This window comes from Rhinatrema bivittatum, chromosome 8 (genome assembly GCF_901001135.1).
Source record: "Rhinatrema bivittatum chromosome 8, aRhiBiv1.1, whole genome shotgun sequence".
NCBI lineage: Eukaryota > Metazoa > Chordata > Amphibia > Gymnophiona > Rhinatrematidae > Rhinatrema > Rhinatrema bivittatum.
The window spans coordinates 263,748,637-263,772,040 of record NC_042622.1 but is presented as its reverse complement, the minus strand read 5'-3'; the positions used below and the strand labels follow the sequence as shown (position 1 = coordinate 263,772,040).

The 23,404-nt window shown below is 48.1% G+C and overlaps 1 protein-coding gene across 2 annotated transcripts in view; it reads right to left on the bottom strand.

Annotated features, from left to right (window-relative positions):
- The window catches only part of GANAB (glucosidase II alpha subunit), a 127,095-nt gene that overhangs the window by 15,924 nt on the left and 87,767 nt on the right, over positions 1-23,404 (bottom strand). For both annotated transcript variants that reach the window (XM_029614863.1, XM_029614864.1), the window contains 6 exons: positions 16,162-16,226; positions 15,712-15,788; positions 11,293-11,367; positions 11,093-11,206; positions 1,206-1,318; positions 813-910 (listed from right to left, as the gene is read on the bottom strand). In XM_029614863.1, coding sequence (XP_029470723.1) covers positions 813-910; positions 1,206-1,318; positions 11,093-11,206; positions 11,293-11,367; positions 15,712-15,788; positions 16,162-16,226 — 542 coding nt within the window. The remainder of the gene's footprint in view (positions 1-812; positions 911-1,205; positions 1,319-11,092; positions 11,207-11,292; positions 11,368-15,711; positions 15,789-16,161; positions 16,227-23,404) is intronic.

Here is a 23,404-nt window from a genome sequence, read left to right as displayed (position 1 = left end):
ACGCTCTACATGCGGTCTGCCGGCACAAAACAAGTTTCTCTGAGAAAAAAAATTAGACAAAAAAACGAACAACCACAGCGAGAGAACGAACGCCCCCACAAGGAAAGGGAGAAGAAGGAAAATTTGTTTATTTTTTGTTTTTTTTAATTAACTTGCCCAATAGCCTCCGGGTCCTGGTCCTACTGGGGAGAGTGAGCCGGGCTCCCCGGTGTCACCTCCAGTGCTGCACTTGTATGGCATTAGGGCTCTCGACCAGGGAGGATGGTCCCCTCAGCACCTAGCAACCCCCTGGGAGGCTGAAGACTATCTCTGCACTGGCCCTTTGCTATGAATAGATTATGATCAACTTCTAGCCCTCTTCTTTTTTTTTTTTTTTAAATGCTATCTGCCTTATTCCTGCACTAAGTCACTAGCCCAGACGGTAGGTTTTGCACCTCCACCATCTGCTGGAGACAGAGAAATACTGATGGACTGTAGGTGGCACCCTGGTATATACGGCAGAGTCTGTCAAAACGTCTCTGTCTCCATCTGCTGGAGGGGAGGCAAAACCCAGGAGTCTGGACTGATCCGGGTACGTTCAGGGAAGAATTTTTAAACAACTAAAAATATAAATAGGCCAAGAGTGTCAGTCTCTTGCTGGGCTGAGTCTGAGGCACTGCAGAGTGGGCTAAAGTTGTGGCGTCGGTAGTTATCATGCTGTGTGCTGTCCTGAAACGTCGCACCTCCTACCTTGTCCCCACACACGGGTCGATGTGAGAGTGCTCACTCTGGCTCAGAAGACGCAAGGGAGAGGCAGACAAGCAGGTACTCACCAGCCTTAAGAGAGACAGAGGTCGGTTTCCCTGCTCCCAGAATCACCACTCTCTCGATCCATGCCAGGGTCTCAAAGCTGCCTCTGGGGTCCACAGAACTGAAGGCACGAAAACAAACAAACAAAAAATATCTTAGGTACGCACAGCCTTCCAGAGGCTTCTGAACCATCTGGGTTTCTTCTCCAAGTACCTTTTGCACCACATGGATCCCTCCCTCCCGTCACCTGGACACCTTCCCCTGGGTCCTTTCTGAACCATCTCTGATAGGGCTCCTCCTACGACCTGAGAACCACCTTCTGCTAAACACGTCTGCCCAGGTCCTCCTCAGACACCCCCTCCACTTTTTCTTTCTGGGCACACACACTCGAGCGTGGCACTACCGCTGGCACACACCTGGACGTTAGCACGCCACCGAAGAAGGAGAAGTTGCGGTGAAGAAACTGATTCTTCTTCTCAAAGTTAAAGCTGTGCCCATCGTCCAGAAAGAGGTCCCCGACCGCTGAACCCTGTGGGGGCAGGAGGGGGTTAATGGGCACCACCACAAAGTACAGACAGAGTGGCAGTACTAAAGACGCTAGACGAGAGAAATTATTCATAAATTAATACAGTGTCTCAGATTATACTACACGTACATGTAAACACAGCCAATACGACTAATCATAAAACCATTTAAGAAACGTGACAAAATTAACCAAAAGCAACGGTTCTATAACATATGGGGGCTGTTTTCAGACTGTGGTCACTAAGGATTTTTCACTCACAGACTTTGCACCAATTTTCAAAGTGAAAAATAGCAAAGACTTTCACTGAAACTTGACACGGACACAAAGTACATTTGCAACTGCTTTTTCTGCGGGTACATTTTCCACGGACGATAACACATTACATTCTTAAAGGAGACGTTTAAAAGCCCGACACGTGCAACTATCAGGGGCTGTGCGTCTATGTAGGGCTGGTGTGCCGAGCGGATTGTAATAGCTGCCTGAATACGGGCGCAAATGCCGCTACGTGCACATCTGGGAACTTCTGAAAAAGGGGCAGAGAGTGGATGTTACGGGATTTTAACCTGAAATTTGTACTTACATTTTTGTGCGCACCAGTGTCCCCTGCTGCGTAATTTTACTTCTGCTATGGATGTTGTGTAAGTGATGGGAAAAAAAACAAAACTAGGCCAATAAGCCGGGTTTTAAAGTTTGGGGGCAAAGGGAGGGGGAAGGAAAGCTATTAAACCAAGGGGGTTTGGAAGACCTGTTTCCTTAACTGGGCAAACTGGGAAAGCTGGCAATGTGATTGGCGTGTGTCCCTTTTAAAATTCCCCCACTTTCGCGGTGGAAGCGGAATTTGCGCGCGCCCAGGCTATTTTATACACGCGCACATATATATGCATGCTGGTTTTAAAATTCACCTTTAAGTGTATTTTCCTCCCGTCCCCCCACCCTATGACTTAGCCAGGCTCCTGAGCATGACCTCCTATAACTGCGTCCAAAAGTCCGTGTGCCGTGGAACACTGGGAGGACGATTTAGGCATATCGAGGGACGGCAGTTTCCACTCAGCCAATTTATGTAAGTAAATCAGTGTTTATCTAAGTCAAGGGCTTTGAAACTTGCCCTCGTCGTTCAGATCTGAATCTCACGGAGCCTAAAATTAGCTTTCAGAGGGACTCTGTGCTGGGAAAACGCTGATCCCTGCATCCCAGCACAGAACCCCACTGACGTTACTCTGTATGCAGATTCAATCTGAATTAAATGTTAGCGAGCGAGAGAGAGAGAAAAGCACCAGAAACAGATCGCTGGGCCAACAGCTCGAGCAGGCTGATCTGCACTCCAGGTTTACCTTTGGGATGCACAAATTCCTTTCCATGGTGTCCTCAGCGCTAGTCTGCGAGTTTCCTGCCACCTTGTGGTGAAAACCGGATTCAAAACCCAACAACCATCCTGGGATGTTTATTTGAAATATTTTTACGAAGATGGCAAGAAGAAGTTAACACCACAGTTTTTGCATTTGATGCTGAAACATGGACAGTTGGGTCTTTGGTTTTCATTTTTGAACTGGTTCCTTTGGTTTTGGCGAGTCAATCATTAGGAATGTAGAAAGCTGGGTGGCTGGTGGGAGTATTCATTGTTTGGTAACTTGCCTGCCTGACATGAAGGTAGTTGACGTCATCTGTCATCTTGAAAAAACTTTTAAGAGTGCTGGGGAGGGAGGGGTCACGTGATGCGGTGAAGCCAAGCAGACGTTCCAGCTCCGTGCCTCGCCCTCCTGAAATCAGCAGCAATCTAAGGCATCCGACCACCAAACTTCAAAATCTTCTTACAACTCTGTGGCTTAATGTCTATTGACCAATTCATGCTTAAAGGAGTAAGTACTATGCCCCTGAAGGGAAGCCGAAAAGAAAAAGAAAAGATTGGAGGGGCGGGATCGAAAACGGCAGACACCCCAGGGAGGCCCTTGCTACCAGCCTCCCCGACTGCCGCGGCTCTACAGCACGAGCTTACCGCAAACGTTACAGACGCAGTCGTAGCAGCACTGGACTGTAGATTTAATGAGCTCTCCTCACAATTTAAGGAGCTGAAAGAATCTCTCGCGGAGCTTCATCCACGCAAAGAAACGGTAGAAGGCCGAGTAACGACCTTAGAGAATGATCACCTGACTACACAGCAAAAAGTAATAGAGCTGGAAAAAGTAGTAGTGGCTCAATCTGAGAAAATAACCGACTTAGAGAATAGGGCCAGAAGGAATAATATTCGTTTCGCCAGTTTCCCGGAAGCGGTAGGTGAAAATAATCTGGAATCGCTCCTAGAAACATGGCTTCCTGAGGCCCTCGATTTGCCAGACATCCGACCGACATTCCGAATCGAACGTGCACACAGGTTAAGCCGCAGAAAGAAAAATGTACATATGTATATAATCCACGTATTATCTCCTCCAGCCCCTGTTAACCGACTCCTTGTTAAAAAAATTTATATTATTGTAAAGCTTGTTGCTAGGTTATGTTACATTGTGAACAGAGGTGATGTTTTGCAAACGTGCCTCGGTATATAAAAAACCCTTAAATAAATAAATAAAAGGGGGACCAGAGACCTCGCATTATTATCGCCAAACTGCTAAATTGGTCACAAAAACAAAGTCATGCAAGCATACAGAGCAAAGAATAGTTTAAAATACCAGGAGACTGAGATCAGACTGTTTCAAGATTTTTCGGTGCAACTGGCGCAGAAACGCAAACAATTCAGCCCCCTATGCACTGATCTCTATAACAAGAACATCCGATTCCAGCTGGCTTACCCGGCCATTTTAAGATTTCGGCATGGAGGAAAAGAATACACTTTCACAGACATCTACACAGCGAAACTCTTCATTGCTAGCGGTCTCTCTTACTAGCTCTCATACAGGGAGGAACTTTATAACCTTGGAGGACCCTTGTATTGGAATGGGGTCTAGCCCGGATAGAGCTAATCAACCCGTTGGCACTGAAGCCGGCTGGCGATATGTGCGTTCTTCGAGTGTCGGAGACCGGAGACTTTTAGGAAGTTTTCTACCTTACCTTGTCTCGGCGTTTCCCGGTCTTGTTCCGGGCGGTCTCCGGCTGTGAGGGGAGAGGGAAAAGTACCTTCACTGCCGCGCTCGAAGTTCCACCCGCTGCCTCTCAGCCGCACTTGATGTCGGGGACTAAGTCCATGCCGGGAACCAGCTGCCAGACCGAGGCCTACCTTTGAGGGATCGCAGAAATCACCTCAGGAATTCTCAACTGGGGGAGTGACCCGTAGGTATCACCACAGGAGAGCAGGGCTCGTCTGTAGAGGTAAGATTTCTTCTTATTTTGGATTTCTTTGGTTAGAATACCCTAACGCTGAGCAAGCGTGTATAGAGTCCCAAACTGCTATGGAGACGGAAAATACTGAAGTGCAGGGCTTCCTGCAGGGGTATATGTACTAGGGTCGACGTCAGATTGAAATCTGATCCGTCTCCAACTGCTATCAGGAGCACACTATATCTACTGGTCCTGAGTCCAACTGCTACATGCTAGGAAAATAGAGTATTTCCTGCGACCGCGCTCCCTGGTTGCCACCGGTCCTATCATGCCAGCAACTGAAAGCGACACAATGTGTCCTGAATCACCGCTTGCTGCCTTGGACTCTGCAAGGAGACACTACGAAAGCTTCTATGATGAGGCAAAAAAATTCTAAAGCATAGTCGTCCCTTATTACCTCTAGGACCCATTGGTCCAAGATAATTCTGGTCCACTCTTCAAAAAACCTAGAGAAGGTGTGCAAGGATCACCGCTCGGCAGATGTCGACGGGAGACAGCAGTCTAACTTCTGCCCATGAGATTGCCTGAGCTCTAGTGGAATGAGCTTTAACCTGAAGGGGTAATGGCTTTCCTGCCTTCTCATAGGCTCCTCTGACCACCACCTTAATCCAGCGAGTTATGATAGTATGTGAAGCTGGTTCACCCTGCTTCCTTCCACCATGAAGGACAAACAGGCAGTCCATCTTTTGGACTGGTTCTGAAACTTCCAGATACCACACCAAAAGCCTACTGACATTCAAATGGCAGAGGAAACAGTATTCTTCCATGTCCTTGTGCTTATCTAGGGATAGCAACAAAATGGACTGATTCAAATAAAATTCCGAGACTACCTTGGGCAAGGAGGATGGAACACTACGAAGCTATAACGCTCCTGGAGTCATCTGGAGGAATGGTTTCCAACACGACAATGCCTGTAGTTCAGAGATGCGATGTGCCGAGCGTATAGCCACCAGGAACACCATTTTCAGGGTTAATAAATGCAAGGAAAGACTGTGCAGTGGCTGGAAGGAGAGCCCGGCCAAAAACTACAATACTAGATTAAGATTCCACAAGGGAACCAGTCACTGTAGGGGTGCCTGGAGGTGCTTCACACCCCTTTCAGAAAACGGGCCATGTCCGGATGAGCCAACAGGCGGGTTTCATTCACCTCGCCCCTGATACAGAAGAGAGCTGCTACCTGGACCTTCAAAGGTTTAAACCTTTATTCAAGCCATCCTGCAAAAATTCCAGAATTACTGGAATTTTGACCATCCAAGGGGAAACACCACGTTTCTTACACCAGGCCTCAAATACTCTCCAGACCCACACATACACTACAGACGTAGAGAACTTCTGCATGTGGAGTAAGGTAGCAATTACTGCCACCGAATATCCTCACTTCATCAGGCGAGCCCTCTCAAGAGCCAGAACGTAAGTCAGAATAGAGTCAGTTCCTCCTGATCCACTCGCGGACCAACCCCGGGGTCATCCAGGTCTGAATCTTCTGAGCCACCAGGCCCTTCAGGATGGTCCAGGCCTAGCCGGCGAAGGAGGTCCCCTGACCAAGGAACCCCTCAACCTCTTCGCAGCAGGACAAAATGGCTGACAGAAATGCCCTTTTATAGCCAGTGCTTTTCCTGGTTAAAAGGGCCTTGTGCATAAGCAAGACAAATTCTGAGGAAAACTCCACATCATCCTCTCCCCTGTCCAATGAAGTGGTCGCATGTGTGCCCTCGCCCACGGCACTACTTCCAGGGTTCCCACCAAACAGAGGACTTGAAGATAGCTTCACACCGTCGGGTGTATCGTATTCATCAACAGACACACTTGGGACATCAACTTCCTTATCTGTGTGGTTGGGAGGAAGACTTTGCCCTGCTTGGTGTCGAACCATACTCCCAGATATTCCAAGAACTGAGAGGGTTTGAGACTGCTTTTGTCCAGGTTTATGACCCAGCCAAGTTCCTGAAGCAAGGAGGTCACCCTGTTGGTCACCCGGAGACTCTCTTCCACGGACTTTGCCCGGATCAACCAGTCGTCCAAGTACAGGTGCACCAGGATTTTCTCTTTTCTCAACGCTGCCGCTATGACCATCATAATCTTGGAAAATGTTCTGGGGGTTGTGTCCAGGGCAGAGCCCAGAACTGATAATGGCGATCCATTACCACAAAGTGCAGGAAACAATGTTCTTGCTGGACTGGAATATGTAGGTAGGCCTCGGATAGGTCCAGGGAGGTTTATTTAAAAATTCTTATATTCCACCTATACAATCATGTTGTAGATCTAAGCAGTTTACAATAGCGGTTTACATACATAAATAAAATTTCAATAAAAATAAAAAACAATAAAAACAAATAAATTAATACAAAAAGATAAACAAAGAACATAAGATACACTGAAAGGATTATGGTAGGTAGTTGATGAAATATATGGATTTGTTAAGTAATACTGTAAGCGAGGGTGCAAAAATGTGTTTTGAGAACTTTTTTGAATTCTTTGGTATTTGATATAAGACGGATGTATTCTGGAAGTGAATTCCACAAAGTCAGACCAGCGACTGAGAATGCACATTTGCGAGTTAACTCTAATCTTGCCATCTTTATAGTAGGAATTTCAAGAATACATTTGTCCAAGGATCTTAGTTGATGGGATGGTTGGTAAAGCCTTAACATTGAGCAAAGCCAGACTGCCAATGGGTTATGTGTTAGATTGTGCATAATCACAAGTACTTTATATTGTATACGGTAAGATAAAGGAAGCCAGTGTAAGAATTACAGAGCCGGAGTGATGTGTTCTTTACAGGGAATGTTACATATTATGCAAGCAGCTGAATTTTGAATAAGCTGAAGAGGACGTATTGTTGAGGCAGGGAGTCCTAAGTACAATGAATTACAGTAATCAAATCCTGATAGCATTAGTGCTTGGACCACAGCACGAAAATCAGAAGGAAATAGTAGAGGTTTTAGTTTTTTAAGTAAATATAATTTGAAAAAAGATTTTTTTTTTTTTACAATTGCAGAGATGTTATCGGTCATTGAGAGCTTTGAATCAATTAGTACACCTAAATTCCTGGCGCAGTTTATCATCGGAATAGTATGGTTTTCATACGTAAAGTTGTCTGGGGGCCGCCGAGAGGAATCCGGAACAGTGGATAGAAAGATCAATTCTGTTTTAGATGTATTCGGTTTTAAACGATTATGTGATAGCCAGGTGTTTATTGTTTTTAGATAAAGATGAAGGAGTGATAGGGTTTTGGACCAAGAGGTTGGAAAAGGAATAATGAACTCTCCTGATTGTACCGCCATTATCATGGAGCATAGGGTTTCCATGCAGAAATGAATCACTCGTAGATGTCGGATGACGCTCTTGAGGTCCAGGATGAGGTGAAAGGAACCTTCCTTCTTGGGTACAATGAAATAGATGGAATAACGCCCTGTATTTTCCTGGGACGCAGGTACTGAGATTATAGCCCTCATCCTGAGGAGCCTTAAAAAAGTAGTCTGCACTGCCTGCTTCTTATGCTGGGAATGGCAAGGAGACATCATGAATATGTCCCGAGGAGTGCTGTGAAATTCCAGCGCATATCCTTCTCGTGTGACCTCCAGTACCCATTTGTCCGAAGTGATCTCGACCCACCGATGGTAGAAGAGAGACAGTCTACCCCCTATCTCCTCACTCTGAGGATGGGTCGGCAAAACCTTATTGGGTGTTCGGGACGAACCTGAACCCGAGCCTGACCTTCTTTTGGGCTGCTGACTCCGAAAGGACTGAGACCTCCAAAAGGACAAGACCTCTGAAATGTCGAATTTCTGTAAGGGCGGAAGCGTTGGGAGACCCTGGATCGATCCCTCATGGGCGAGGGGCACCATATCTGCTTTCTCTTATCTTCTAGTAGCTGGGGTACTGGAGATTTGCCCCATTTACTGGTCAGCTTTTCCAATTCGCTTCCGAAGAGGAGTGATCTTTTAAAGGGCAACTTTGTGAGATTTGCCTTGGAGGTTGTGTCTGCTGACCAATTCCGCAGCCATTGCAATAGCCATTGAGGCTACTCCTCTAGCCAAGGTACAGATTAGGTCCGAGCCCATGTCAGCTAAAAAGGTGGCAGCGGGTTCCATAACAGGTCTGGAATTTGTCCGAGTCATCCACCTCCCGAGAAAGGAGCAGGCACAAACAAGCTCCAGAGCAAAACAAGAAGCAATCTGTAAGGTTGTTGCTATTGCATCAAAGGCATGTTTAAGGATGGACTCCATCCACCTATTGAGCGCATCCTTTAAGGCTACTCCTCCCTCCACTGGGATAGTTGTCCACTTAGAGACAGCACAGACCAGCGCATCCACTTTAGGGAAACTCAAACATTCTCTCGCTGCCGGATCCAGTGGGTATAGAGCTTCTAATGCTCGTCCACCTTTAAAACTTACTTCTGGGGCATCCCATTCCAGGTCAATCAACTCCTGGATGGCTGCCAGTACTGGAATGTAGCAAGAGGCTTTCTGTAGGGAAATGATTCTTCTTTGGTTCTGTTTGAGTCTGCCCCAGGAACTCACAGCATCTTCAGGGACTGGGAAACCAGGGCCATCATTCATCTCTATAGAAAAACCATAACATGTATTGATATGGTTCTAAAGCAGGGAGAGATTTCCCCAACTTCCAAGGAATCTGAATCCTCCTCTTCATCCATGCCGTCTGGGTCCCTGCCAGGGATACCCTTGGTGAGTCGAGGTAAGCCTCGAAGTCTGCCGATAGCACTGGGAGATGGAGGGCTTACTGGCTGAGGTTCCCTCTGAACAGGGGCAAGTGAGGTAGCAGACTGTGCTTGTACTAAGGCTTAAATGCCTTGAATGAATTCCACCCTAGAGAAGGCGGCCGGGTCCATGCCTAGCCAGGAAGTACTGGGGTAGGTGCTGCTCAATTCCCCTCTCCCATGGATGACCCAGCTCTAGAGTTACTCAGATCCAAGGTTCTTCCGGTTAAGGCTGTGGCTGACCCATCCTCTGAATGGGCGGAGCCAGGCTTAGCAAAGTCCGGGAAGGCCAACTCTCCCTGGGCTTCCTCACAGTGCTGACATAAGCAAGAATCCAGGTCAGACTCTGCAGCTGTAATATGACAAGCAGCGCAGACAGAAAGGCGCATATATGTTTCTTTGCTGCCGGAGCCATTGGCGACGGTAACTGCATGTTCAGACGGCTCTTGCTTAAAATTTTATGCACACAGATTTCAGGCGCCTTCACAGGCCGCAGCAAGGCACACGACCACCTTCTCTAGGGTGGAATTCATTCAAGGCTTAGTACAGGCACAGTCTGCTACCTCACTTGCCCCTCATATGTACAAGCGCGATGTTGTGCGCAGAGCAGACAAGCACTGCATGTACCGAAGCTTTATGGTGGGCAATACAGGCACAAAAATGAGCATAAGATGGCGCCGCTGCAGCCTACCACACAGTGTGCCGACCAAGCTTAAAGCAAGGCCTAGCCCACCAGGGGTCCGCTCAACCTTCTCGGAAGCCGACTTCCCCTTACCTCCAATAGGAACGGGAATCACGTCAGTACAGTGCGCCAAGCAAGGAGTCCGAAGGAAGTCTTACAGAAACCTCTCCAATGTCTCTGAATTGAGAGGAAATCTCAATTCAGCGCTTCCCAGCTGAGTACAGAGACTGTCTTCAGCTGTGAGTGGGGGTGGGGCATTGGCCATCACCGCCGCGCTTGGCTTCCTGCACCCGCTGCCTTTCAGCTGCATAAGCAAAGTCCACGCCGGGATCTGGCTACCGGACCAAGGCCCACCTCTGAGGGATCTTGGAAATCACCTCAGGAATTCTCAACTTGGGGAGGGACCTTTAAGTATCACCGCAGGAGAGCAGGACTCAGTCTTTTCTCCAATTTAAAAGTAGAATTTCTTCTTCCAAAAGGTACAGCAATCCCCAGAGGGAAAATATGTCCACATCTGCTTGAGACGGAGAAATACTGAAGGACTGAGGTCACTGCAGGGTGTATGAGGATGACATCAGCTTTGAAATCTGCCTCAGTCTCCATCTGCTGGCAGGGGAGCATAACCCATTGGTCCTGAGTCCATTTGGCTAAACGCTAAGAAATTCATAGTTTCTGTCAGGTATTTGTGGCCCAGACTGGCCACTGTCGAAGAAGAGAATGTTGAGCTTGATGGACCCTTTGGTGTGACCCAGCAAGGCATTTCTGATGTTATTTTCAAAATGTTTTATACATTATTTTGTCATATATATTAAATGGCTTTATAATGTGTCCAATTGTCTTTCCTTCTCCATGGCCAAAAGCAGCAATGCCCCTCGCTTATTGATGAAAGGAGAGGGGGTTAAATGATTTCTGAATAAGACCAGCACGTAATTGCACACCTGACCATGCAGATACAACACAGAACACTCAGTCCTTGTTTCTCACTAAGCTCTGTGTTATTCTCCTGTCTCCCATTCCCCCCCCCCCCCCCCCATGCGCATGCCAATTACAAGACCCCTGCACAGACCTTGAGACTCAGTGCCACATACAGCGTGAAGGGATCATTATGCATGCATTCCGAGGACCTTCGAACACGATCCTTCCGTGGCACGATGCTCCCACCTCTCTGGTACACAGGGAGCTGGAAAAGAACAGAACAGTGGTCAACAAGTAGCTGAGGACATCCTCAGACAAGAGTGGCCATGAAGCCCCGGAGCATATACTTACACTGCTCAAAGTGACAGGTACATACATAGTCTGAGAAGCCATGTATTTCTGATTGGTATGAACATCGTACCAAACCTGCAAGAGAGTGGAAAGGTGAGTCAGGAAAGAGGAATGCCAGGAAATGCCCACCACAGCCACATGAATGTCATGAATAAGCACTGGAGAGAGGAAGGAGGAAAAGAAAAATTGGTTCTTACCTGCTAATTTTCGTTCCTGGAATACCACAGATCAGTCCAAACAAGTAGGTTTTGCATCCCTACCAGCAGATGAAGGAGGAACAAAAACTTTGAGACACTGCTACATAACCAAGTGTACCACCTGCAGTCCCTCAGTATTGACCTGTACCCAATGCCAGAATAGAGCCAAAAACTCTTTTTCCCCCCTTTCAGGGTGAACAGACAAACCCCGGGGTAGAGTCCGCTTAACTGGAGCCCTTGCTTCCAACAAGGAATAAAAATCCCTTCAAACCATTAGGTTCAACATATAAACACATATCAAATCTGAAGAAATTACCACCAAAACAGTCTTTCGGAATCAAGGGGATGGATGGGCATCTGGACTGATCTGTTGTATTCCAGGAACGAAAATTAGCAGATAAGAACCAATTTTCCTTTCCTGTTCATACCCCAGATCAGTCCAAACAAGTGGGATGTACCCAAGCTCCCCTACACTGGATGGGATCCCGAAAGACCTGACTGTAACTCACTCTCCCCAGAAGTGGCCTCTTCTGGCGCATGACTATCCAACCGGTAATGCCTGGTGAAAGACTGAAGCAAAGACCATGTCCAGCCCTACAGATCTCCTGAGACGACATCAATTGAAACGCCACCCAGGAGGCTGCTTGCGCCCTAGTAGAATGCGCTCACAACCCCTCAGGGACCTTTCGACCTCTACAGAGATAGGCCGAAAAAAATAGCCTCCTTCAACCAATAAGCAATCATGGCCTTAGATACCGTACACTTCCTTTCTTTGCCCCACTGAACAAGAAAAAAAAGGAGATCCAACCGACAAAAACTGTTAGTGACCTTAAGTTATCACAACAGAATCTGACAAATATCCAATGAGTGAAGCTCACCAGGTTCTTGTGGCCTGGTTTTGGCCTCTGTTGGAAACCGGATGCTGGGCTTGATGGACCCTTGGTCTGACCCACCATGGCAATTTCTTATGTTCTTATTGAGAGATACACGAGATCCACAAACCACAGACGTTGCAGCCACCCCAGCACCACCAGAACAACCCTCCCTAGCTGATGTTCTATGTGGCACAATACACAACCTACAAGAGGCAAAGGAGGAAACGTACAGCAGGATCTCCGTTGGCCAAGGAAAAACCAGAGCGTCTGTCCCCTTGGATCTAACCTTCCACCTGCAACTAAAAAACCACGGCATTTTGGCATTGCCTCGTGACGCCATCAGATCCAGCTGGGGACTGCCCCACCTGGTATGAATGAGGTCCAATGCCTCCGGGGATAACTCCCATTCCCTGGAGTCCAACTTTTGCTTGCTCAGAAAATCTGCTTACACATTGTCCACTCTGGTGACATGCGACGCCACTATTCCTTCCTGATTCTGCTCCGCCCAGACAAAACGCTCCTGGGCTTCCAGCACCACAGCACAACTTTTCTTCCTGCCCTGATGATTGATATTCGCTACCGTTGTTGCATTGTCTCCTCTGCAGACTACTGTTATTACATCTCCATATAAAAACGCGGAATTTGCAGTGCCAAATTGATCTTTTGGAAATCTAGAATGGGCTGAAAGGTACCCTCTTTCTTGGGAACAGCAAAATAAATCAAATACTTCCTTTGCTCCTGCAGTAATGGCACAATCGTGTCTAGTCTTCGTAACCATTACTACATAACCCGAACTGCCTCTTGCATGCTTCAGGATGCACATGGGGCATCATGAAGGACCCTGTGACTGGAAGAGAAAATTCTAAGGCATAACCATCTTTTATCAGCTCCAGGACCCAATGGCCCGATGTGATCTTGGTCCACTCTTCGTAAAAACGGGTCAATCTTCCCCCTACTGCTTCCACGGATGAGTGGATCGGCCTGGCATCATTGTGAAGACTTTCCTCCTCCAATCCCCTGACCGGAAGCAACCCTGAGGAGGTCTAAGGGAGCCCTGAAAGGAGTGCTACTTTCCCAAGCCTTGTTTCTGACCTGAAGCTGAAAAACTCTTGCCGGCCCGAAACCTCCACATATCCTGAAAACAGGAACAGGAGTGGAAGGATTTCTTGGAATTCTTCTTAACCTCCAGTAACTTGTTCCCCTTCAACTCCAACTGCTTCATCAACTGTTCCAGATCGTCTCCGAAATGTTTCCCTTGAAAAGGTTGCACAGCTGTGATTTCAACCACACATCCACCTACCAATTATGCAACCACATCCGAACCAGATCATACAGAGCATCCGCCGCATAGGCCACCCCGGCTACCAATTGTGCCGCCTGCTGGGCATTGCCCACCAGGTGAGACTCCTTATCATGAGCCTTTTGCACCCAGAGCAAGCAGGCCCTCTGCATCAGGTTACCACAGATCGTAACTCTAAGACTCAAGGCCAACACTTCAAACAACTCCAGTTTCCTGTCCTGCACATCCTTCAAGGCAGCCAACCCCGCCACTGGGATGGTTGTCTTCTTGGTTACCATGGAGACCGAAGCATCCACCTTGGGAAGCACTAAAAGCTCCAAGGTCTCCTCTATCAGCAGATACAACTTCGCCACTGCCCTGGCCACATTAAGGCCTGCTTCGGGAGTATCCCACTCCCGGACCACCAACTTCTTCACCTTTTTGATCAAAGGATAGGCCTTTGGTGATCCCTGTAGTCTATCCAGAATTGGGTCCACCCCTTCAATATCGGACTCCTGGTCAACCTTAATCCTTAATTCCTCCAGGACCTGCGGAATAAGAGGCCACAAGTCCTCCATCCAGAATAGCTGGTCAACCCTCAGGTCAACCCTTTCCATGACCTGAATCTCCTCCGGGTCCAGCAAATCCTGACCACATCTGGATCACCACTTAACAGTATCCACGGGATCATTTCCAGTATCATCCCTAGAATCTGGATCCACATCCTCCTGCGGGTCTTCCGAATCCTCCAAATCCCTGAGGTCCCCCTTGCCTTCTCCCAAAGAATGAGCAAAATCCAGGCAACAAGAAGGCCTCCAGCTCCTCCTGATAGAGCCACCTTAACCCTCTTAGCAGGAGGTTGTGACTTGTAGGCCAGGGGCCACTTCCCTCCTGTCCCCTTCTTGGCCAAAAAGGCCTTATTAAGGAGCAGAACAAACTCCGTGAAGAAACCATCCATATCTGCGGCGTCCTCCTCAGGATCCCCCTTTCATTCCCATGCTCCTCTGACATGATCATGGGAAGCAGCGGGTGGGGGATAGTCCCTGGGCTATCTGAACGCTCTTTGCTTCTTGCTACATGAAGCAGATATGTATGCTGCCCCTTTCAGCCCCACTAGGAGCCTCTGCAACAGGCCCAGCTGATCTAGTGACTCTTCATGCAGTAGCAGCCTCAGCGAAGGGTCCTTCCCCTCCCAAAGCACAAGCAGAACAAAGCACGGCCGCGTTGAGGTGGTCGTGTCTCACTCTGACGTCCCGAAAGGCTCTCCTGCGTTCCGCAGTCAGTGCCATATTAGAGTGGATGTGACACGATTATCCCGACTGCCACACTCCAATAGGGCCTGTCCAGCAACGCTAGTCACTCACCCCGAGCAGCCCCGATCCCTGGGAGCTAACGAGGGCCCAGCAATTCCTCTCCCCTCACAGCTAGCTGCTCCTGCCACTGAAAAACTGCCACCTGGCCGGTCCTTCTCACTCGTATCTGCTTTATCAAACCTTTTTTTTTTTTAAAGGCACAGCACTAGAAGAAACAGCACCAACTACAGGAAAGCCAATACTTCCCTATTCCTGTGCTTGGCCAGCAGTAAGGGGGAGAAGACCTCGGAGGGAAAGAAGGAGCCAGATCCCCTGGCTTTTAGTTTCTCCAGGGGCTGAGACAGGTCAGGGATTACAAATCCCCCACTCATCCGCCTCCACTTGTGGGATGGCCCACGAAGATGCCTAACACCTCAGGAAGCACTCCTGTAACCAAATATTCTCTCTCTCAAAACTATTCACTCTCTCCTGTTTTTCTTTTTTTTTTTTTTCTACACTCTCACAGACTGCAGATCTGCACCTCTACCATCTGTGGAGACAGAGAAATACTGAGGGATTGCAGGTGGCACTCTCAGTTATGTAGCAGTGCCTCACAGTTTTTGTTCTCTGCCTGCATCTACTGCTGGGGATGCAAAACCCATTTGTCTGGACTGATCTGGGGTATGAACAGAAACGGATGTTGCAAAATTGCGAGCAGAGGTCTAAGGAGAATAAGGCCCTATACAATATCATAGAAAATGGGACACTAGACTCACCTCCCCATTCCCTGGAAGGTACACCTGCACCCCACGGGCTCCCTGTTCGCTGACTGGATGCACCAGCAATGCAGATCCTGAAAACAAAGCCATCATTAGGGCAGGATTCAGAGGAAGCCCTCTCATCCCAGTGCAGGGGCCATAACATTACCTCTTCCTCTAAGAGCTTTCCCCTAAGAAAGTTGCACAGATCCCAGTTTCCTTACAACCTCAGACAAAATGGCAAAACATGGTGAGGCCCCAGTCGGGATGTTGAGATACACTAAGCTCCAAGAAATAGACCCGTTGGACGTTAGAGATCACAGGAGATCCATACACACACAGGACTAGGGACCTTTGCACTCTCAGCACATGCAAAGCAGGCTTCCTCTCACACCAAGGAAATCAGGGGACCTCTGGTCTTCCTTCCATATAATCATAAGAAGCTATGAACATGCAGGACAGACTTACCCAGTAAGAACTGGTCATCAATGTTAAAGGTAAGGATGTCATCAGGGTACTCTACCCAGAGGGGCCTGAAAGAGCGAGAATGAGTGAAAAAACTATTAAAGGCTTCAAGGTTCTCTAAGAGAAAGCAGAGTTGCTTACCTGTAACAAGTGTTCTCCGAGGACAAGAGGACATCAGTCCTCACATGGGTGACATCAAGCGTTGCAGCCCAGGACAGAAAACCTATGTCAAAGTTTCTAGAACTTTGACAGAACCTCTCTGAGCATGCTCACGCATGCAATATACCATACGTCCATGCAGGGTTTCGTGAGGACTGACATCATGTTGTCCTCAGAGAACACCTATTTATAGGTGAGCACCTCTGCTTTCTCTGAGGACAAGCAGGATGGCAGTCCTCACACACGGGTGAATCCCTAGCTACAGGCAACCCCCCCAAACAAACAAAGGGGCCAACAAACAGGTGCAAACAAGCATAACACAACAAGCTTTGGGGTAGATTTTCAGAGCCCTGCTCGCCTAAATCCGCCCAAAACCGGGCGGATTTAGGCGAGCAGGGCCCTGCGCGCCGGGAAGCCTATTTTACATAGGCCTCCCGGCGCGCGCAGAGCCCCGGGACTCGCGTAAGTCCCGGGGTTCTCGGAGGGGGGCGTGTCGGGGCGTGTCGGGGGCGGGCCCGGTCGTCGCGGCGTTCCGGGGGCGTGTCGGCAGCGTTTTGGGGGCGGGTATGGGGCGTGGCTACGGCCCGGGGGCGTGGCCGCGCCCTCCGTACCCGCCCCCAGGTCGCGGCCCGGCGCGCAGCAGGCCCGCTGGCGCGCGGGGATTTACGCCTCCCTCCGGGAGGCGTAAATCCCCCGACAAAGGTAGGATGGGGGTTTAGACAGGGCCGGGCGGGGGGGTTAGGTAGGGGAAGGGAGGGGAAGGTGAGGGGAGGGCAAAGGAAAGTTCCCTTCTAGGCCGCTCCGATTTCGGAGCGGCCTAGGAGGGAACGGGGGTAGGCTGCGCGGCTCGGCGCGCGCAGGCTATACGAAATCGATAGCCTTGCGCGCGCCGATCCAGGATTTTAGCCGATACGCGCGACTACGCGCGTATCTACTAAAATCCAGCGTACTTTTGTTTGCGCCTGGAGCGCAAACAAAAGTAGGCTGTTCGCGCTCATCTGAAAATCTACCCCTTTGCTAATAACAGGAAGGGGGGTGGGAGCAGCCTAAATGGAAAGATCAGGCCCTAGGAGGGAAAAGAGTTTGGCTCTACGCCTCAAACAGATTCCGAAGGACAGATTGGTCAAACCTATCCAGACAATAGTGAGATGAGAACTCCATGTAGCAACTCTACAGAGCTTCTCCATGAGAACTGCTTACATGTGGGCCACCAACACTGCCATGGCTCAAACAGAGTGAGCCTTGACATGGCCACCAAGATACATTCCCGCTTGGGCATAACATCCCAATCAGAAAGCATCCCAAATTGTTTGGATCAAAAGAAATAAAAATCTGGGTGAACTGTCTATGGGCTTTTGTCTGCTCCAGATAGAAGGCCAAGGCTCACTTGCAGTCCAAACTATACAGGGCTTGTTCACTTTGGTGCAAATAGGGCCTGGGAAAAAACAATAGCAGAACAATGGACTGGTTAAGATGGAAGTCCAACACCACCTTAGGTAGGAATTTAGGGTGCGGGCATAAGACCACCCCTATTGTGCAAAAACTTCATATAAGTGGATAAGTCACTAAGGCCTGGAGATCACTGACCCTGTGAGCTGAATCGACCGCCACCAAAAATATGACCTTCCAGGTCAGGTACTTTAGGTCACAGGAGCACAGCGACTCAAAGGGAGCTTGTATTAGCTGGGCTAAAACCACGCTGAGGAACTCAGGACGCTGCGTGAGGCCGCAGGGGCGGCTTTAACTGAAGCAGACCTCACATAAATCGTACAACTATAAGCTGTACAGAGATTGGCTTACCTTCTACAACATGGAGGTATGCGCCAATCGCACTCAAGTGAACACTAACAAGGTTCAGACCAGTCTCCGAGAAGTGTAGAAGATATTCAAGCAGCTTTTGTGTGCAGCAGGAGAAGGGATCTAAGGCCTCTTGCTCACACCACACTGAAAACCTCGTTCACTTCAGTGTATAGGGGCTTTCTAGTGGAAGGCTCTCTGGAAGCCACCAGAACCCGAGACACATCTTTTGAGAGATTGAGCGGTTGTAGGAACAGCCTCTCAATATATCCTGGCAGTGAATGACAAGGCCTGGAAGTTGGGATGCTGCAACCAGCTGTGATCCTGGGTAATGAGATCTGGGGAAGTCCCAAGTTTGATCGGTTTCCTGATGGACATCGCCCGAAGGAGTGGAAATCAGATCTGTCTCAGTCATTGAGGGGCTATGAGGATCATAGTCCCTTTCCCCTCACGAAGCTCCAACAAAGTCTTCAACACCAGTGGAGCTGGAGGATATGCATAAAGAAAGCCCTCGACCCAATGGCAAGCAAAGGCATCAGATGCTGGCTTGCTGTATGACCTGTACAGCGAACAGAACTGAGTAATCTTCCTGTTCCAACATACAGTGAACAAATCCATCTCCAGGCTAGGCCACAGGTAGAAGATCCAATTCACCATCCTTTGATACAGAGACCATTCGTGGGGTCAGAAGGAACGACTCTGTCTGCTAATGCGTTCTACTTTCCAGTCAGATATGTGGCCTTGAGCACCATCCCCTAGGAGAGAGCCCCTGACCAAATCTGGACTGTTCCCAACACAGGAGATTTGAGCTTGTGCCTTCCTGCTTGTTGATGTACCACATTGCTACTTGTTGTTGGTTTGAAATAACACAATTTTGTTGTACAGCCAGTCTCCAAAAGCCCACAGAGAGTACCTAAATTCTTGGAGCTCCAGGAAGTTGGTTTGGCACAACTGTTCCCGGACGGGCCAAAGGCCCTGGGTACTGAGCCCATCATCATGAGCTCCCCAGCCAAGAGTGAACATATCCATAATTAGGACAATCTGAACCTGAGGACTTTGGAATTCCAGATTGGAATTGTCTTGCCACCAGGACAAGGAGTCCCGGAGGGACACAGTGACTCGGATATTGTCCCAAAGACCCTGATAAGCTTTGCACCACTGGGACCGCAGCATCCACTGGGCTCATCACATGTGCAAGCATGCCCCGGGGAGTGACATGTACTGTTGCAGCCATATGCCCAACAATCTCAACATGTCAGCCTGATACCTGCTGGCTCACTTGAATCTCTGCTGTGATGGACATCAATTTGACGGTCCTCAAGCGTGGCAGAAAGGCCTTGGCCTGAGCTGTGTCTAGCAAGGCTCCGATGACGCAGGCAATGCAGAAGACAGGTTGAGATGGGACCTGGATGGTTGAGTGAATGGCCCCTGCCTGAGATATGCGCTCTTGACCAGTCAGTTGTCTAGATACAAGAAAACAGATTCATAGTCTGTGCAGGTGTGCCACCACCATGGCAAGATATTTTGTGAAGACACGAGGGGCGGATGCTAGCCTAAGTGGCAACACACAATATTGGACATGCTGATTTCCTACCACAAATCGGAAATACTTCCAATGACCATGGAAGATCTCAATATGGATGAACCTTTAGATCAAGGTAGTATAGACAGTCCCTTTTTTTGCAACTAAGGGATCATGGTGCCTAGGGAAACCATCTTGAAATTTTCCTTCTGGAGAAATTTGTTCAAGGCCCTTAGGTCTGTTTTCTTTGGAAACAGAAGTACCGGTAGTAGAATCTTGCCCTCTTTCCCCTGGTGGGATGGGTGTGACCGCTCTGGCATTAAGAGGGAGGAGAGTTCTGCGAGTAGTACTTCCTGATGTGCTACCAGTCCCTGATAAGGACTCGGGGGGGGGAGCAAATTGGAAGGGTACTCAAAAGGTTGAATTTATACCTTAGACGATGGATAGAACCCATTGGTTGGAGGTTACAAGGGGCCACTTGTTCACGTAGAACCACAGCCTTCCCTGACCACGGGATCAAACGTCTTTGGTACAGAGGAAATAACTATGTTCCCTATGATTCAGTCAAAACTCCATCCTGGGATTTGACTGGGACATTGGCTGAGGCTTCGGGGCCCTCTGCTCAGGCAGAAGAAAGGCCTCCTCTGGCCCAACCTTGAAGATCTCCTAGCAGAGGAGGGCGGGTCCTGGGTGGCAGTGGAGAGCTGCTGAAATGGTGCATTATTTTCAAGCATTTGAGCCACTGCGTTCTTCACTCTTATCTCCAAAGAGACTCTCTCCGATGCATGGCATGTGAGCAAGTCTGTCCTGCACCTCCTGTTGGAGATCAGATGCCCTCAGCTATGCGAGTCTACAGGTGCTGATTCCAGCTGCAGAGACCCTCGATGTCGTTTCGAAAACATAATAGGTCGCTCGGAACGTGTGTTTTCTGCACCACTGATTCAAGGGTATCTTGCTGCTGCTGAGGCAGCTGCTCAGTCACCCCCTGCACCTGTTTCAAAATGTCCCACATATACTGGCTCATGTACAACTGGTAGGCCACTAAGCGGGAAATGAGCATAGCGCCTTGAAATACCTTTCTCCCAAGAGCGACCATGGCCCTCTGATCCTTCCCCGGTGGTGCCGTTGAATGGGCACGAGTGCCTTGGCCTTCTTGAAAATTGATTCAATGACTGGTGTGGTAGGTGATGCCTATCAAAATAGCCTTTTGGACAAGATAAAGCATATCTGCCTTCCTGTTGATAGGAGGAACTGAGAGGAGATGTTCCCACATCCTCAACAGTAACTCCACAAGGATGTGGTGCACTGGGACTGCCATGATTTCCTTGGGAGGCATTTTGTGCCAGATATCCTCTTCCATTTGCAATTGAAATGGGATAGTCTCCGCCATCTCCCGGACAAATCCTGCGAAAAAGAGGACTTCCGAAGGAGACTTTCTTCCGTCAGCGGCAGGAGAGTTCTGAGGGAGACCCTGCGATGTATCATAGAAACGATAGCAGAAAAGGACCAAATTGTCCATTCAGTCTACTCAGCAAGCTTATAGTAGGATCTGCTGCACTGTGCAGGTTACCCCCATGTTTATTTTCACAGACTGTAAAAGTCAGGCCACTTGGTTGCTGTCTGAATCTAATTCCCCTTTACCCCTTGCTGTTGAAATAGAGAGCAATGTGGAGTTGCATCAACAGTATCAAGGTTTATTGGTTAAGGGTAGTAACTGCCACACCGGTCAAGTTACCCCCATGCACTCTTTTCTTCATTTTCATCCTTTAGCCTTTATTTTATTTATTTATTTATTTTTGGCTTTTATATACCGATCTTCTTGCATTAGATGCAAATCAAACCGGTTTACAATGAAACAACAGACTTGCTTGTATGCAATTTCATAGAACAAAAAATGTCTAAGGAACTATGAGCAATTACATAGAACAAAAAATAACTAAAGAACTTGAGTAATCTAGTATGAGATATTACGTAATATCGTACAATTTGAGTTACATAGCAAAAACATTGAGTAACACAGTATAAGAGATTACAAAATATCATACAATTTGAGTTACAAAGCAATAAAGGGCTATGAAAATAAGCAATCAATTATCTTAGACGGTTTGGGCAGGTTGCAGAAAAGGGTGAGAGGATGCAGAAAGGGGAGAGAGGATGATAGATGATGATGAAGTGCCAAGAGCTTGAATGAAAGCAGAGGCAAGAAAAAAACAGGATCAGAGGGTGTCTATGGCTCTCATCTAGGGATATGAGAGTGTATTTGGGAGCAGATTATAACATGCCAGAGATAAAAGGAGAGTTAGGAAGGGGGTGTTGAGATTAAAATGAGAGTGCATTGGTTAACATGCGGGTTCTGGAACATGTACATGTACATGTAGGAATAGTCCCACGGAAAAATTAAACACTAAGTGGCAGATTTTAAAAAAGTACGCTCACGCGTACTTTTGTTCGCACAACCGGCGCAAACAAGGCTGCGCAAAATCGGCAGCCTGTGTGCGCCGAGCCGCGCAGCCTGCCTCCATTCCCTCTGAGGCCACTCCTTTAGGGTTCAACAGTATTTATACCATGGCCCTTTGAATGCTTTAATGGTTTTCGTCTTCACCACTTACTCCAGAAGGGCATTCTAGGCATCCACCACCCTCTCCGTGAAGAAATATTTCATGACCCCTAGTTCTATTGATTTCTTTCCAATGGAAAATGTTTAACAATTGTGCATCATTAAAACCTTTCAGGTATCTGAAGGTCTATATCAAATCTCCCTTGCACCTCTCTTCCAGGGTATATATAGTCAGATCCTTCAGTCTTTCCTCATAAATCTTCTGATGCTGACCCCACACCATTTTGGTCACTGTTTTCAGACTGCTTCCATCTTGTCTTTATCCTTTTTGAGGTATGGGCTCCAGTACTGAATCAGTACTCAAGGTAAGGCCTCACCAAAGACATGTACAAGGGCATCACCACCTCCTTTTTCTTATTAGTTATTCCTCTCTCTATGCAGCTAAGCATTCTTCTAGCTTTAGCTATCACCTTGTCACATTGCTTCACCACCTTCAGATTACCAGACACCATCACACCAAGGTTCCTCTCCCAGTCCGTGCACATTATCCTTTTCACTACCCATCACATACGGCTCTTTTGGATTACTGCACCCCAGATGTGTGACTCTGCACTTCTTGGCACTGAATCCCAGCTGCTAAATTCTTGACCAGTCCTCAAAACTTTCTTAAATCACTTTTCATTTTCTCTACTCCTTCAGGAGTATCCACTCTGTTGCAGATCTTAGCATCATCCTCAAATAGACATTAATTTCTATTCCTTCCGCAATGTCACTCACAAAGATGTTGAACATAACTGGTCCCAACACTGATCCTTGTGGCACTCCACTTAAAACCATTCTTTCTTCAGAGTAGGCTCCATTTACCATTACATGCTGTCTGTCAGTCAACCCATTTGCAATCCACGCCACTACATTGGCACCCACTCCCAAGCTTCTTATTTTGTTCATGAGTCTCCTATGCAGGACCGTATCAAAAGCTTTACTAAAATCCAAGTAAATCACATTGAGTGCTCTTCCCCGATTCAATTCTCTGGTCACCAAATCAAAAAAAATCTATCAGATTTGTCTGACAGGACCTTCCCTGGTGAATCCATGCTGCGTGGGTCGAGCAACTCACCAGATTGTAGATAGTTCACTATCCTTTCCTTCAGCAGCGTCTCCAATAATTTTCCCACCACCAAGGTGAGACTAACCAGCCTGTAGTTTCTAGC